General features: G+C 39.4%; 1 protein-coding gene across 1 annotated transcript; it reads left to right on the plus strand.

The window, feature by feature from the left end:
- The first annotated feature begins 1996 nt into the window (after nt 1-1996).
- Nucleotides 1997-7931, plus strand: LOC133727842 (COP1-interacting protein 7). Its single transcript, XM_062155238.1, has 9 exons — nt 1997-2236; nt 2465-2644; nt 3085-3197; nt 3483-3511; nt 3616-3668; nt 3781-3933; nt 4232-4491; nt 4628-6348; nt 6456-7931. Exons 1-9 carry the CDS (start codon nt 2178-2180, stop codon nt 7500-7502), a joined length of 3615 nt encoding a protein of 1204 aa, XP_062011222.1. The 5' UTR covers nt 1997-2177; the 3' UTR covers nt 7503-7931.
- Nucleotides 7932-16711: the final 8780 nt, after the last annotated feature.

Below are 16711 nucleotides of genomic sequence, written 5' to 3' on the forward strand. Positions count from 1 at the left end.
ACACCCCTGTGGTGAATTACACCCATCTTGTGGTGATTTTGTTGGCTTATGTCCAGTTATAGAGGACTTTGTTCCTCCTTTCTTTGCCGATCAACCCAAAAAATTTTCAGATCCAAAAAACTCCATGATTCCCCTCACCCATCACCTCACACCAGCTCCCCTCCATCTACCAAAGACCTTCTCCATGAAGGATTTCGTGGCTACCTCTTAAAAGTGCGAGTCACTTACCGTATGGACTATGGGTGCTCACGCATGGGTGTTTCACCCCCCATTCTCCGCTGGATTTTTTCTTTGCTTTTGGCTTTTGTCCCATCTCAGTGGCTGTCTTCCCTTCCCGGTTTGAGTCTCTTTGATGGAGAAGAGAGTGTGTGTGTGTGGTATTGGTTCCTTTCTCTCATCCCCTATAATTTTGGTTTTGATTGGATTCGCTTTTTGGGATTGTTCTGGCAACGGCTATTCGGTACTCATCACTTCGATTCAGCACTTCTCGCATCCTCTTGGCTTCTGGCGGCGGCGCCTGCGACGGTTGTGCGGAAGAGCTTGGGCGGCGGCTGCTGTGCTAGTGTAGGAGTTGATGTTTATTTTAATTTTTAGGGTTACACTCTTTTGCCCTATCCATGTGGATTATGGTTGAGTTGTAATTTTCCTTATTGGGTTTATTTGTACTTGTGCCTTGTTTTGGGCACCTTCCATTGAGTTTACTCTCATTGGTAATTATTAATGAAATTTCATTAATATCCAAAAAAAAAAAGCTAGCTAAGGTAGCCGGATGATAATGATATTAGGAGTTCAGACCAAGAAGGAGAGGAGTGACAGGGAATGTATAGTTGGATATATTTAATGGTTTGGAGTTTGGAGTAGCTTTATGCGGTTGGTGCTTGTTCAGTGTCATTATTCTTTGCCCAACTCCATACTCTATTTAGCTTCAAAGTCTCCAACAGTATCAGTAAAGCAAAACCATATATATGGCTTTTAACTCACACTCACACTCACACATATCTAACATGAATCTGAGATATAGAGTGAGTGTAAGAAGGGCCAGAGACCCTCTTTTTCTTTGTTAATTTATTATTGCTCTTTCAAAGAGAAACTTGCAGAAGGGAGAAACGAATTAGACTACTCAACAATACCATGAATACTTCTCTTTCTATCCATTAAGAATGATGATCGATGACATGCATTATCTAATCTATTGTCTTGTTATAGCCCAACTGGGATAAAATTGAAATGCAATATGATTCACAATTTATTATGTAACTTGAATCAATTTTTTTTTTCTGTCAAGGTTATGTAACTCATATAAATTAAGAATTATATGAAGAGACAAAATTTCACTTTATAAATAAAATATGTTAAATTACTTTTGATAGTACGGGAGCCTTTTGAGATTAGAGTCATTCAAAAATTACAACTCACATGTACTGACAACTGAAGGCTGGAGCCAACTTGATAGGTGGAATGACTCGCGGGTATGTGAAAATCCCTAACAAGGTGATCGAAGCCGGGTTGGAAACTCAAGAAAATACTGATCGAATGGAGTTAATATAATCTTTTTTTCTGAACAATAGTTATATATCATCTGTGCTAGGAGTTAATATAATTTTCGGTTTTTTTTTTTTTTGTCTGTTTAGTTATATATAATCTTTTTTTCTGAACAATAGTTATATATCATCTATGCTAGTAGTGAAACCCCTGCTTATACTTGTAGACCGAAACTCATATCTTTTTTAAGATATCCCTTCGAAAAATACTTGGAAATTAGGATTAACATGCAATTCTTACGTAGTTACCATCGAAAAAAAACAACTCTTACGTAGTTTGTTGTGAGGGAGTTGAAGATCTCTCTCAAACACCTTTAGATTCAAATCTTCTTTCGTGAATGTGAGATGGTGAGCGATCGAGAAACGTAAGATAGAGGTTTGTGTCGGCATTTCCACGTGGGACCCGCAACCAGAAACAATCCAAAAGTGCCTCTCCAACCCTCAATACTCTCCCATGTGCTCATCTTCATCACATTCTGCTGGCACTCCCCCCCTCTCTTCTCCTTCTCTCCAGTTTCATGTGCACTGGAGCCAAAACTCCGTACCCATCTTAGACTTCACATTATGAACCTCTAAACCCTTCTCTCTCTGTTCCTCTCCAGCTCTCTCTTTCTCTTTCTCAAAGGCTCAAACACAATGGACTCCAGGACTCGCCTTGATCATGTTCTCTTCCAACTCACTCCAACCAGAACAAGGTACTTTGCTCACTAACACACCATTTAACACATTCTTTTATTGGTTCGATCAGTTTGTTTTATGGAATTAAACATTTTCTTGGTTCATGCTAAAACTAAGTTTTGTGTCCTGAATTTCTATTAAAGATGTCAGCTTGTGATCTTTGCTGCCATATTCTTTCATGTTGTTATATGCAATTCCATATTTTCTGGGTTGTTGCTAACATTGAGTTTTGTGTCATTGAAAAGATGTGAACTTGTAATGTTTGCTGCTGCTGGTGGAAATGAGAAATTGGCTTCAGGGTTTTTGGAACCATTTCTTACACATTTGAAATGTGCAAAGGATCAGATTTCCAAAGGAGGGTACTCCATTACTCTCCGTCCTTCCGGCTCCGGTGCCTCTTGGTTCACCAAAGCCACTCTCCAGAGGTAATTACTTGTATGAGGAATGCTTGTCTTGCTTTATTTTTACTTTTCAGGTTCAGCTTAGTCACTCTTTATTGATCCAAGCTAATTCAATGGGACACGCATTGAACATGATTGGGTGAAATGTTCTAAACTCTTTGACCAATTTTGGATCTGGGTTTGGACCAATGAATTTATGGTTGCAAGAAGTACTTGTCCTTTACAGAAACAGGGTCCTATAGTGTCTTTTATTTAAGTTAAAAAAAAAAAAAATTGTCATAGTTGAGAGAATCTGATACACCCAAAAGAGAATTCGCAATTTCAAAAATTTGGGTGGACACAGACTTGAATTTGTAACCTTTAGCTTGTTATATGTTGTGGATTTCGTGTTGTTGTGAAGTGCAAGTAAATGCGTGTTGATATATTGCGTAGTTGATGTCATTTCATTGTTGTAAATGCAACAGGTTTGTGAGATTTGTTAGCACACCAGAAGTTCTTGAGAGATTTGTGACTATTGAGAAAGAGATTTTGCAGATTGAGAATTCGCTTCAATCAAGTGAACTCACCGAGGCAGAAGGTACTTTGCAGATACTTGACTATGATTTGATCTCTTCTTATATTCTTCAATTCACTTACCTTTGAATAGTATATTTAATATAACAAAACTTGGATTCTCATTGGTACCCTAAATATAGTAACACATACTTACTACAAATCTTCACCAGTATGACACTGAGGTTGTATGTTCAAATCTTGCAATGGTGCTAGAGTTGTACAATAGAATGCCCTTCTCTATAGTAATATACCATTACAGTTGATTTATGCATGTTCTAATTTTTAGTTTCTTATAATGTATCCACAGCTGATGGGAGTAAATCAACAGCCATTAAGGTATGCACCCTTTGGCAGTTTTATCTAAATAAAACAAACTTTCCTTCTGAAGCTCTTGACATCATACTGAAGTTGTTTTCTTTGTGTTGTAATGGTGCATTTAGCCAAACAGTGAATCCAATGAGACCATTGATGCTGTGCCAGAAGAGAATTCCAAGTAACTTATCTGGATTTTTAAATCCTCATAATTTATTGTTCTACTTACTTAGTTACAAGTTGCAACATAATGTGTTTTCATGCCTTGATATTCATCTGCGGGTAATGAACAGGATTCGTCTTCAACGTGTTCTGGAAACTCGGAAGGTAGTACTCTGCAAAGAGCAAGCAATGGCTTATGCTCGTGCTTTAGTTGCTGGATTTGAACTGGACTATATTGATGATCTTTTATCTTTTGCTGATACTTTTGGAGCTTCGCGATTAAGGTATGAAGTCTGACTTGACTTGCACTTGTTGCTATATTCCTAGAGTTTTTGAACATGAACCTTTTAAAATTCAAAGAAAAAGGTGTTGGGACACTTTATATCAAAAACATATCCAGATTTCTCTTTCCAGGAGCAGCATCGATAGTGGATAATGGCAATTAATGCCTTTATCCTTTTCTCGCAAGTTAATTTAATAAGGTTTATTGTGCTTTTCAAATTTAAGTTATCCTTTTTTGTTCCCATTTGAAGTTCGGTGAGTGAATCTTTGCTAAAAGATGAAATTGTGTTTGTCTCTTAGGGAAGCATGCATAAATTTCATAAATCTATACAAGCAAAAGAACGAAGATAGGTTTTGGATGGAAGAAATAGCAGCAATGCAGGCACTCTCTCAGCCGCAACTGCCATACTTGGCAACATCAGGAATCATTCTTGCTGGAGAAGATAATGAGCCCAGTCAGAATCTTAACCAAAGTATTCTCTCCATTGGGAAGAATGGTTCACTAGATACTTCAGTGTCTGATTCAACTGCAAGTCATGGAAGTCTGGATGCGAACCAAGGTATAGTTAGACATCCATAGTCTCTGCAGTTTCTACACAAGTTTGAAACTTTGATGTGATCTACTCTACTGAAATTTTCTTGTGCAATATATACGATTACTTATGCGTAACATGGCTTTTACAAATGGCAATCCAGATGGGAAGGCTCAAGTACCAAACCCATGGCCAAACCATCTTCCGCAGTACATGCAAACTTTTCAAGGTCCTGCATTTCAACAAATGCACCCCTATCAAGGTTACATGTTCCCTGGTATGCAGGTTCCACCTTACTATCCAGGGAATATGAAATGGCCTCCAAATGTGGAAGACTCTGGCTTTATGTTTGATCAGGAATCTGATGGCCGTTGGAAGCATAAATCTCATAGAACTAAAAAGAAACATTCTCATGAAAGAGCACTGGAAACTTCAGAACAAGATGGATCCAACGAAAACACTGGTTCAAGTTATGAAAGTGAATCTGATGATCATTTCCAGAATGGTAAAAGGCACTCTGGAACAGAGCAGCAGCATCGGAAAAAGCATGGGCAGAAGTCCTCAAGAAAGGTTGTTATCCGCAATATCAATTACATAAGCTCTAAGAGGGATGGAGGAAGTGGGTCTGAGGGAAATTCATCTGATGAGGATGGATACATTGATGGGAAATCCATTAAACAGCAGGTAGAGGAAGCTGTTGGTTCATTGGAGAAGAGACATAAATCAAGCTCACGTCGTCACCAAAAACAAGGTGGAAGCAAGTTGCATGGCAGTGTAGATGATTCAAATGGAGAGGAACTTAAAAATGCAGATGCAAATAAACATGAGGGAGAAAAGCAAAATGACAACTGGAGTGCTTTCCAGAATCTTCTCATGAGGGACGAGGATCCAAGTTCTTTCAGTACAGAATCACATAATGTGCGGATTGAGGATGAATATCTTTCAAGTAATAACACTGGTCAAGGACGATCGTTTGAATTTAACCTGGAACATGAGAAAGTAACGAAGCAAAGAGCAGTTTCAAGTGAGTATTTGATGGTGACAGAGAGGGATACAGGAAATGAGAGTAAAACTCACGTCCCATACTTCGAAGGTGGCGATGATGTTGGTCGCATTACCAAAAAAAATGGCGCATACGAGGATTTATTATTTTCACAGAGAAATGAAGAGTCAAGGATCAATTCCCATGATACTCTATCTGATTGCGCAAATGAATTGTACAAAACCAAATGTCCAAAAGAAGGGGATTGGTTTATCAGCAACCAACCAGATAATCAGGTTGCCAGCAATGATCTGAAATTTCTTGATGGTGTTTATGCTTCATCAGCGTTGGCTATGGATAGTGTTCATGCTGAGAAAAAGAGAGAAGTTCTAGTGGATGATTCTTTCATGGTTCAAGACCGATCAACAGTTGATCAATCCGATTCTCAGTTCAGGACCAACTTAAGCTTCGTCCCAGAATACACTGGAGCTACTCAAAATGAATATGGCAAGCCAGAGATTTTAAATGATAAGCCTGCAGCCTCTAGCATGCATGAACCAGATGACCTATACATGGTGCTTGATCGCGGTTCAGCTGTGGACCAGGATGTGGCACCATGGAATCCAGAGATGGACTACGAACTTAATGCTTCATCACTTGAAGCCAGTGAAAAGAATCCCGGCATTGAAACAACTGATTCTATTGGTGATGAGCAGCCTTCTAATAGTAAGGGCAAGAATGCTAAAAACAGTGGAACTCCTGGAGGAAAAGTTCCAACCAAAGAAGCAAGGTCTAAAGTTGCAAATGGATCTTTGGGGAAGAGCAGATATGATATCTTATCCAGAAGTAAGAAACCTTCTTCTGTAAGCAAAAGCACAGACCACAAAAGCAAATTTGAAAAGGTACGTGACCAACATTTGTTTTAAGCGGTTGCTGACATAATTAGAGTACAAAAAATTTCCTTGTTTTTCTGGTTTTATTGATTTTTTCGTTTTCCAATATTTATTAGGATGAAGAACAAAGAAAGAGAATGGAAGAGTTAGTAATTGAACGCCAGAAGAGAATTGCTGAGAGGAGTGCTGCTCGTGGTTCTAATACTGCCACATCTAAGAAGGCCCCAGCAGAAATTAAAAATGCCAAAACCACCATGACTAAGACAAAGAATGATAAGCTTAAAGTTCAGTCCCCAACCCAAGAGACCAAGAAAGCAGAGAAGCCTATCATGCGGAGTTCCACCATTGAACGCCTTGCAACTGCAAGGGTAACTGAGAAGTTGCCAACAACTCTGCCTAGTTCTGGCCAACCCAAAAAGCAAACAATCAAGGCAAATGGGGTAGCTGCAGCTGCCTCATCACAGAAGGCAGCTGGTGCTGAGAACAAGAAAGCAAGTCCAAGCAAAACCAAACCATCAATAGCGAAAGACGGCCTGAAGAATTCAAGTAAGTCATCCAACTCTGATGTCCAGGAAAAAGTGTGCATTGAAGCCACAGAAGCACTGCCAGTTGAGCCGACACCTAAGGCTGTATCTGCAACTCAACCTACTAATGCCATCATTGAGTTGGAAGAGACTAAGCAACTCCATAGTACATCTTCCATTGAAAAGAATGAGGGAAACTTGGTGTTGCAAAGAGAGGCATTAGATAAAGGAAGCTGCAATGAGCATTCACCTGCACCTATTGAAGAGAATTCTGCACAGCCTGATCAGTTAACAGCTGATGCTGAAGAATTACCTCAGGAATCTCCAGTTCTTAGTGAAGACAAAAGAAACTTCATTATTGAAGAGAGTGTAGAACCTCATATTCTGGAATCACCTACCAAACCTTCGATTGTTTCAGCTGTGAACATTGATGAAAATGGTGATATAACCAAAGGTTTTCATGTCTCTACTGAAATTTCTGAGATAGAAATTTCTACTCCACCATATAACGAAACAGCCTCAGAACAACTCCACTCCAGGAAGAAATGGAATGGTGATGAAAACTCTCCTAAAGCTGCCAAAGGGTTTAGGAAACTTCTGTTGTTTGGACGAAAGAGCAAGAACACTCCCGTCAATTGATATTGTGGAGCTTAGTTACTTATTCTTTCCTAGCAGCTTTTGAGTGCAGTTCATATCCAAATACTTCGGCATAGGTTTCTGGGTTGCTCAAGTCCAAGGGATGGACCTGATGATTGAATTGCTTGATAAAGAAGCTGATGCATACCTTGTGGCTGTCAAGTAAATAACTGAGATAGCTTTCATGCACAATAAGGCATAGGGTGTTGCTGCCACATGAGAAGAGCACTGTAAGTTATGTAGGTTTTGTATATCCAAAGAAAATTGAACCAAAATCATGTGTTTATTTGATTTTACTTCTTCATTTGCATCAATGACATTGATTTATTTCTGTATCCCTTGTAAATTTCTATTAAATCTGTCTGTATGTGTAAGAAAGCAGACATTTTTGTACCTAATGTTAATAGCGAGTATATATTGTTTGGGAGGTCAGAGCATGATCCATACAGGCTCAACTTGCCGATCTACCATATGGTACAAATATTAGAAAATTTAAAGATCCTGTAGTGACAATTGAATGTTAATTATAGGGTTGGTTTTTTCTTTTCCCTATTGGGAAATTTGATGTCTGTTTTCAGTGGGTTGATAGTAAACTAATTACTTTGCTCATGGAAGATTAAGAAGTACTTATTGATTCTTTAACAAAAGTGTCTTAAAAATACCAAGCAGGCATCATTCACCCGACTCCAACCTAAACTTCACTTTTGACCTAACGTATTTGAGATATCCCATTGCTACATCCTCCTCGAAAATGTCAGAAAAATGCAAAGGTCTTACGCCTACTATGTTCTGCCTTGAGACGGCGAAGTTTGGCCACCACATCATCATATTCCGGAAGCTTGGGGTGGACATGGCTGGAGCAAGGAGAGCTTCCGTTTGGCATTTTGACTTCATCAACTGAAGTATTGAAAGAATGGTGACTCATCACCATCTTGGAACCATCTCTTTTCCCATTTTTCTGGCTAAATTAGTCATAGGGCTTGAGCTACCTGAACCATTATTTGAGCCAATATAAGAAGGGAATGCAGTGGCGACCGAAAGTTTACCTTTTGACAAAGAACAAAATATCCCAACAGGTTTCCTCCCCATCTCCCATTTTGGAACTTGTATTCGAATCCCATCAGCTTTCTGCTCATACTTGAAACTTTTGTCTGGGAAGCTATAGTTCTGCAGGGCCATACATTTCACCAAATTACATTTCAAATTAGAAGATATTAAAAAACCAAAGATAAAGATATATGGTATAAAAATAATGCTGCAATACCAAGAATATTATTGATCAGATGAAGTAATAAGCTTTATCCTCTTACAGATGTGGTAGTTATGTGTCCAGTACATGTGGTGCATACCCACCTGGTGTATAGTGTCTTGGACATCCTGGAGGGCCAGACGGATATTGCCCATGGTAACTATATCTCCTATCAGCTCTTGTTTCACCTCATCTGGAATCCGAGTTATGCCTAGCTTCTCTTTCAACTGAGGATTCACAAGATTCCCAAGCCGTAGTTTAACGCTGGTAATGTCAAATTCTGATCCATATTTCTCTTTGAACAGGCAACGTACTCGGTGTAGCTCTGGCAATTCTCCACATCTTGAGGCAGCATAAATCAAACTTGCGATCGCTTCGCCAACATCACAAGGCAAGTCTTGCAAGGTACTGCAACATTTGAAAATGTAAAATAAGTCTGATGCAACACTCTGAAACACTAAAATGGCCTGGTCCTACCTCGGTTGGGTTTAATGTCGAAAGGTATCTGTAATATAATCACTGAACCACTATCAACTATTAATAAATTGCTTTTGCAGATTGTTCTTAGACTTTCAATTAACATTTTGACAATATAGCATAATCTATATATATCTCGCAAAATAAAAAATGTGTGTTTTATGAAACCTACCTGTGTTTGTGTTTGTATATACAGGCAATGTTAGTGGTAATGCCGTTGCAGAAAGAGTCGATCTGATCATATGCATCCAATAGGCACTGGCCCTTGTAGAGTTTCTCGATCTAAAAATGAAACAAAATTAAACAAAAACTGAACCAAACGATCACTCCAGGATTAAATGATAAAATATCAGCTGGTAATTAACAATACCCTTGAATAGCTAGCAATAGCTCATTTACCCTAGCTCGAGCTTGTTCTAGCTGCCCAATTTGGAGGAGCTGACCGATATCGGTACGTTCCTGCCTTATGATAGCTTGCCTCCTATTCTTTTGGATGATCAAATGACACTGAAGTCGCTCAACTATGCTTTTGCTGCAATCAGTAATTAATAAATAGTATAGAACTTGCACATCATCACAACTCTAAAAACTACGTCAAAAACTTAACTCCTTAAACATCAAGTTTCAAAGTAAAATTGTGAGGGGGGTGGCCGGGGGGGATGAGACGGAGAATGAAGGGCCGTGTCTCAGCCCTGCCTCCCGTTTCCCGCAAACTCGACCCATTATGGGCTTGCTGAACGAAATCAAAAGATGATGGTGATCTACATTTCACATGAAAGAAAAGAAAAACATGAATCACAATTTACAACAACAAAAATATCTGTAATGCATACATTTCACCGAAAAAAAAAATGTAGCACATTCATTTTTCCACCATATTGTTCAAATCATTTACAACATTGTTGTGTAGATGAAAATGGCGTGAGTAGGTACTCGAGTGCTTTGGTATGTGAAATCTATGGAGGCGTTGTTCTACCATGTTGAACCATACCAAGTTGAAAGACTACACTGTCCGATTGATCAACTTTTTGGTTCCAGTATGCTTACCATTTGGCCACTTTTCTCCACTTTGAAGCTTTAGTCCATATAAATGCTTCTTGGAGTGCCTTAGACCACAGTGATTTGCTTGGTTCTGTTAATAATTTCCTTGACAGAATTTGGACCATCGATCTTCTTGGTTCTGCTTTGCTTTTATAGAATGCACCTTATTTTCTAGTTGAATAAAGAAGAAGAAGAAGATGATGAACTTACTAAGGCATGGACACTATCTTTGCCTCACCGAATTAAGCAAAAGATAATATCTTTTTCGCATTAGGAAGGGTTACTTAATTACAACCAACGAATACACGCGTATTATACTTGTCAAAATTATTTCAGAAGATAATCTTTGACTTCTCTCTATTGACCTTTTCTCTCTCTCTCTAGAAAACCCTAAAGCCGAATTCGACTGCGAGATCTTTCCTCGTCCGGCGGCGCCCTGGCGTCCGGCCTGGCTGACGTTAGATGGCTGCTGCCGGACGGGGTGATTGATACTATTCACCGGGGCTCCCAACGTTAGGTGCCTTGCTCGAGGTTTTCCGGGTGGGGTTGGTAGCAGATTTCGATCGACGTCGCGGGGGAGTGATTGCACAGGCTCGGTGGGCCTCGCTGACGGTGTCGGATGCTGCGGAATGGAAGGCGGCCTGGGTCGTGGGTGCTGGATCGAGTGGTGCGAAAGCATGGTTCGAGGTGGCAAGGTCCTGCGGCTTCGTGGCGGCGTGGCGGCGAATCGGGCGGTGGCGGCTTTGCGGTGCTGGAGTCGGGTGCAGTTGCATCGGTGCAGCTGTCTGGCTTCTGGGCGGCTGACGTCACCCACTGGCCTCGCTGACGTCACCGAATGGGCCATCAATCCTGCTGGGCCTTGAGTTCTGGGCTTCTGATATTTGGCCTGCTAGGTTTAAATTTGGACTAGGGCTTTGGCCCTTGATCCAATCCTATGTTTTTAGCTTTTGTCTAATTACAATTAGTTTTTTGTATTAGGAACCTAACAAGTCTAGTTTTGAACTTTGCCTATTACTATGTCTAGAGTTATCATAGTCAATAGGCTTGCTTTAATAAGTGAGCACTGAGTGTCTAATGAGTGGTCTAGTTTCTATGTACCGTGTGTTACCTCCACAACCTCTTGTCTATCTTTGAATGGTAGCGGAGGGGTATGTAATGGCCATTCTGGCTGGAGTAATACAATCATTGATGGATTGATTCAAAAAAATTATTTCAGAAGATTATATTCCTTTGTTCAAAATTATATCCTTCCTTTTGTAAAATATTTGCGTAGATCAATAGAGAATTGGTAAAGATTATGGGAATAAGTAGTAATCTTCAGGGAATATGTTACATTTCTATTTCTTTTCTATTTTTGGTTACATTGGAGTTTGATACAGCTCGAGTTCGATTTATGTTTGGCTTGTTTTTAGCTCATTCGGCTTGTGTCCGTAAGATAAATGAATTGAGTTTGAACTGAATATCAAGCCCGATAAGCCCGAGCTTGAACTATGATATATTCGGTTCGTCTACTCACGAGCTTGTTAAAGCTCGACTCATGAAAATTTATAGTAATAAAATTTAGTTTTTCGAAATAAAAACTTTTTTTTTTTAATTTCGGTCATTTTCAATTAGAAGGCAGCAATTAAATTAGATGAGTGCAACAATTAAATCAAACTCTAACCTACCAATTTGGACTATTATTTTATTTAAAATTTTCATCTTCTTAGTTAACTTTATTAATTTAGAGCCAACTGAGTCAAGCCGAGCCAAGCCAAGATCGAGCTTAAATAAAAAATTCAAACTTTTTTTTTTGTTGAAACTGGAGAACTAAGCAAGGACAAATAGCCTTCTTAGCTCCAGATTTTATTGAACTAAAAAAGAATACAAGGGAGGGGAGACACAGCCAACCTCCGAAATAAAAAAGAAACTATACAAGCCAATTACCGGAAATGAAACTTTGGTAGACCTAAACGGTCACTATCACATTGTGCCTGGATAAAGGGTGGAGCCAAGTTCCACCATATCAAACCAGAGGACGTAGAACCATAATTTGCTAAAGCATCTGCCACTTGATTACCCTTGCGGAATATATGCGAAGATTTGAAATGCATTTGAGAAATTCAGTGCAAACAATTATCCCATTCTATACGAAGCTTCCAAGGGACCAAATGAGGAGAGCGAATGAAATCAAGAACCATAGAGGAGTCTACTTCTAACCATATATGCTTCCAATCTCTTACCCAAGCAAGTTCAATTGCTTTAATCACTGCCATTACCTCCGCTGCGATTGAGCTTGGAATGTCAAGATTAGAGGCAAAAGCTCCAAGATAATCCCCACCAAAGGCCTTAAGCCAGGCTCGAGCTCGATAAAAAGCAATTAAGCTGAGTTTGATCACTTTGGTATTCACTTCGATTCGACTCATTTACAACCCTTACATTGGAGGAGCATTGAGTTAGGATTAGAATTAGGGTTTATCAAAGAACTATTCATTTTGCTAAAAAGATTCACAGTATCACCTTGGTATTCGCTTCGACTCGACTCATTTACACCCCTACATTGGAGGTGCATTGAGTTAGGATTAGGATTAGTGTTTATTAGAGAACTATTTGTTTTGCTAAAAAGATTCAAAGTTAGCTAGGATTTTTATTTTTATTTTTTAGAAAAACTCTCAATCAGTGGCATTTTACTGCAGTCTAGTAAAGCTGCGCCCAAATTTGCTTCTTACTATGGTACCACAATTGTGTTCCATTATACATGACTAGATTGGAAGGAACATTGTACTTCAATGCAGTTAAATTTCACAAAGAACTTACTCCTGAGCAGTAAAATTACTGTGCCTGCCTATGGCTTTGGCTGGCTCTGTGTAACGTTTTGTGGTTGAAAGCTAGGTTTGAGATCGAGCTTACGTGGCTCTATAGTCGTTTGTGTGTGTGTGTGTGTGTGTGTGTGTGTTTGTGTTGTGTTTTTTTTTTCTTCCTGTTTTTAGGCCAATTATATCAATTCTTTTAGCCAGACTAACTAAGTATAGTAAAATCATATAAGATAACTATACCGAATCACCTCCTATTTAAGGAGGGTTAATAATGTTGCTTGAGCATGCATGTTGTTTTTGAATTAATCCATCAATGATTTTCATTAACAACTCAAGCCAGAACGGCCATTACATACCCCTATACTACCATTCAAAGATAGACAAGAGGTTGTGGAGGTATCACAATGGTACATAGAACTAGACCGTTCATTAAATAACCAGTGCTCACTTATTCAAGAAAGCTTATCAACTACGATACACTAGCACATAGTTATAGGCTAATGTAAAAGAAAACTACATTTTTTCCTTGCCCTTCAAGCTAGGGCTAGGAGGTTGCTCCGAGTACAGAACACTTAAAACATCTTCAGCCGGGACCTTTTTCGATTTGGGTGGGTTCTTGTTCTTCGACTCTAAAGGCCTGCCTCTCTTTTTCTTACTGCGAGCTTGCTCCACCGTGACTGTTACTTTAAGCACAACTGCTAGAGGCAGCATCACTTCCTTTGGTACCAACATACCACCTGGAGTCTCAACAAGGCCCAGTGATTTGGCCGTAAATTTGGTAGGGAATTCAGGCAATTTTACCTTTTTTGTTGCCATATCGAGCACTCTGTGGTGAACTGAGAGAGGGGTCCCACAGTGCCGCGACCCTGAGCCAATGAGAAACCGACATGTTACGAATGACATCCTGATAACTCATCAACCCGAAATCGCAAGGCCTTTTGGGTTTAGATTGTTGGTTTACAAAACACTTTCTTGGACAAATCATTCTAGCAACCCAACAGCATATTTTCAAAAGCGGAATTTAAAGTGGGCTAAAGCATTTGGGCTTACGATCGGAGCCCAATTTGGAAATAACAAATCACTAAGTAAATACAAGTATGAGAGACGCGCCCCAGGGTTGCGGGTCTTTCGAAGTTTTATAAATAACCGAGTAGGAAAAAAATAAATAAATAAATAAGTTACTTTAAAATCCGATAAAGGACCAAAACCTTTTTTGGTAAAGTTAAAGAGAAATGCGCCAAGCCGGGTCATGTGCCTCCTCTGTATGCTCCCCGACCACATGCTCGAAACCTGCACACTGTTGTAGGGGTGAGCTTTCGTCCTCGCATGCCCAGTAAGGGCCGACCCAACCATGCTAGGTTTGAAAAATAATATACTTGAAAATATTTACTACATAATATTGTGCACGTTTATCGAAAATACTTTAAAAAGATGCAACTACAAACATTTGTTCTCTTTTATAAAACATATGCAGCATGCTTCACACAACTTGGAGCTCCGAGATACTTACCTGCCGGCTAAACTAAAACAAATCGGTGACCGACTCGGTTTGTCATCATTCGAGAACCGGCCAACTACTTTGTAGTCCTTGTGACTACAAGTAGCGAAAGTGTCCATTTCCTAGCCCTGAGTCTCCTATGACTGGTTCACTGTCGATACTCACCCTTCCTCGACAAACATTGGAGCACAGCCCCCTCCGAAGGTTCAAGGTTATCGACACCGTGGGATCCCTATGAATCAACGCGTCTAGGTCCCATTCACTTTCAGGTCACAAGTACAAACATACAATGGGTACAGTATCTCAACATGTAGGTCTAGCCTCGGTTTTCGCAATTAGCAATTATCAGTTATGGAAACACGGCTATCACGAGGCATTGACTAATGAACAACCAAAAAAGTACTTGCAGGCAACAAATTATTATACTAGAGCATTCCACATATAGAAAAGCCTCTAACAAGGAAGGGACAGCTCACCCTACCTTGAATTGGAGTGCTCGTCCACATTCGGGTTCGTTCCCGACTTTTGATCATTTGTCCAAATCCAAGTGCACACGCTCGAGTCCTTTAACAAAAACTAAATCCAATAAGTACTCAATTCATAACTCATTTGCTCAATTTCTTTATGAGTCACCAATTTATTCTGAATTGATATTTAATGGTAACCACTCCCGAACAATTCACTTAGCGTAGTAAGCTCATTCGGGAGATGGTGATCAAACTTCTTTCCATGTTAAAGTTTCGGTCAACCGGTTTGACCTCATTTTATTTAGCTTTTAAACCTTAAGCAATTAAATGATAATTATCATTCCCGAATGATTTCGCCTTTCAAACTCCTTTCGGGATATGGTGATTATGCTTATTTCCTTAATGTATTCCAAGTCAACCAGTTTGACCCTTTTTACTAAATCATTAAATACTAGCAAATAAATAGTAATTACCATTCCCGAATGATCACATTCTTACGATAACTTCGGGATATGGCGACACTAGAATACTCCAACTTTTAACCGTATTTCATGAACGTTAATCCAATATCCTAATTTAGCTCAATCCAATAAAATCCACCATTTTCATAATCAATTTCTCAAACAATTGTGATTACTTAATCTCCTTGACTTCACTCAACACATTGAGTTTTAATTCTCAATTACCACCAGAATAAACTCTTCGAAAAAAAAAGACATTTCCAAAATTGATATCAGATACACCTTCTTAATTGATAAAACCAACTATGTCACATTCAACCAATTTCAATCTCAACTACCAAACTGTTTAAGCATATTACTCAAAAATGTCATCTTAAATTAACTTCAGTCAATCCATTTTCCAACCCATTCAACAATATGCTCAGATCACCATCATAATTGTGTTCAACTCAACCACAACAATTGCAAGATCACCAAACCAGGCCTTACCATTTCTTCTTTTCCAATAAGGAGTTTAATTCCGCCGTGGCTGCAATTCCCACATCACCAATCATTCAAATCCCTAACAGACAATATACCATCAATAAACAACCCTCAACCAATTTTTGTAATCTAAAACAGAAACTGCAGAATATCCTTACCATATCCGATTTCAACCAAAGCTACCCCAGTAGCTCATCTTCTCCGATACTCCAAATTGCAGAAATCCAAGAACCTCAAGTCTCCATCTCCACAACAGAACAACAACTTATATAATTAGTCTCAAAGTCCAAACAACAATCAAACTCTTAAATTCATAGGCCTGCACTCCTTACCCATTTTCAATTCTGCCGAAACCACAACCTCCATAACGTACTGCTTCTTGCAGTCCTTCTAGATTCTTCACCATCCCATCAAAACTGAAATCGAAACCAAGACCACAAGCTCCCCTTTCATTTCAATTCCCATCCTCCAAGTCCTGGATTCAAGAACATCAACCAAAAGAATTGAACATCAGCAATCCACCATTTTGGAACTGAAACTCAACCAAATAACGAAAGGGGGCTTCGAAAACGGCTTACCAGAACAATAGGACTACGCCGGCAGGGTTCACGGCGGCGTCAAGATTTCTCACGCGCCAGCGGCAGCGCGTGTGGCGGCTCTGGTCGGAATCGGAGGTCGGGTGTTTGGGCCCAAAACTCGATCTCGTAAAAATTCAAAAATCAAAACTTTGTTACAACTCAA

Source organism: Rosa rugosa, chromosome 2, assembly GCF_958449725.1.
Source record: "Rosa rugosa chromosome 2, drRosRugo1.1, whole genome shotgun sequence".
NCBI classification, from domain to species: Eukaryota; Viridiplantae; Streptophyta; class Magnoliopsida; order Rosales; family Rosaceae; genus Rosa; species Rosa rugosa.

Bases quoted from the DNA above. Each gene is read 5' to 3' on its own strand.
- LOC133727842 (XM_062155238.1), top strand. From the start codon at position 2,178: ATGGACTCCAGGACTCGCCTTGATCATGTTCTCTTCCAACTCACTCCA. The intron at 3,934-4,231 runs GTATGAAGTCTG...TTTGTCTCTTAG, and splicing joins TTTGGAGCTTCGCGATTAAG to GGAAGCATGCATAAATTTCA. The intron at 4,492-4,627 runs GTATAGTTAGAC...ATGGCAATCCAG, and splicing joins AAGTCTGGATGCGAACCAAG to ATGGGAAGGCTCAAGTACCA.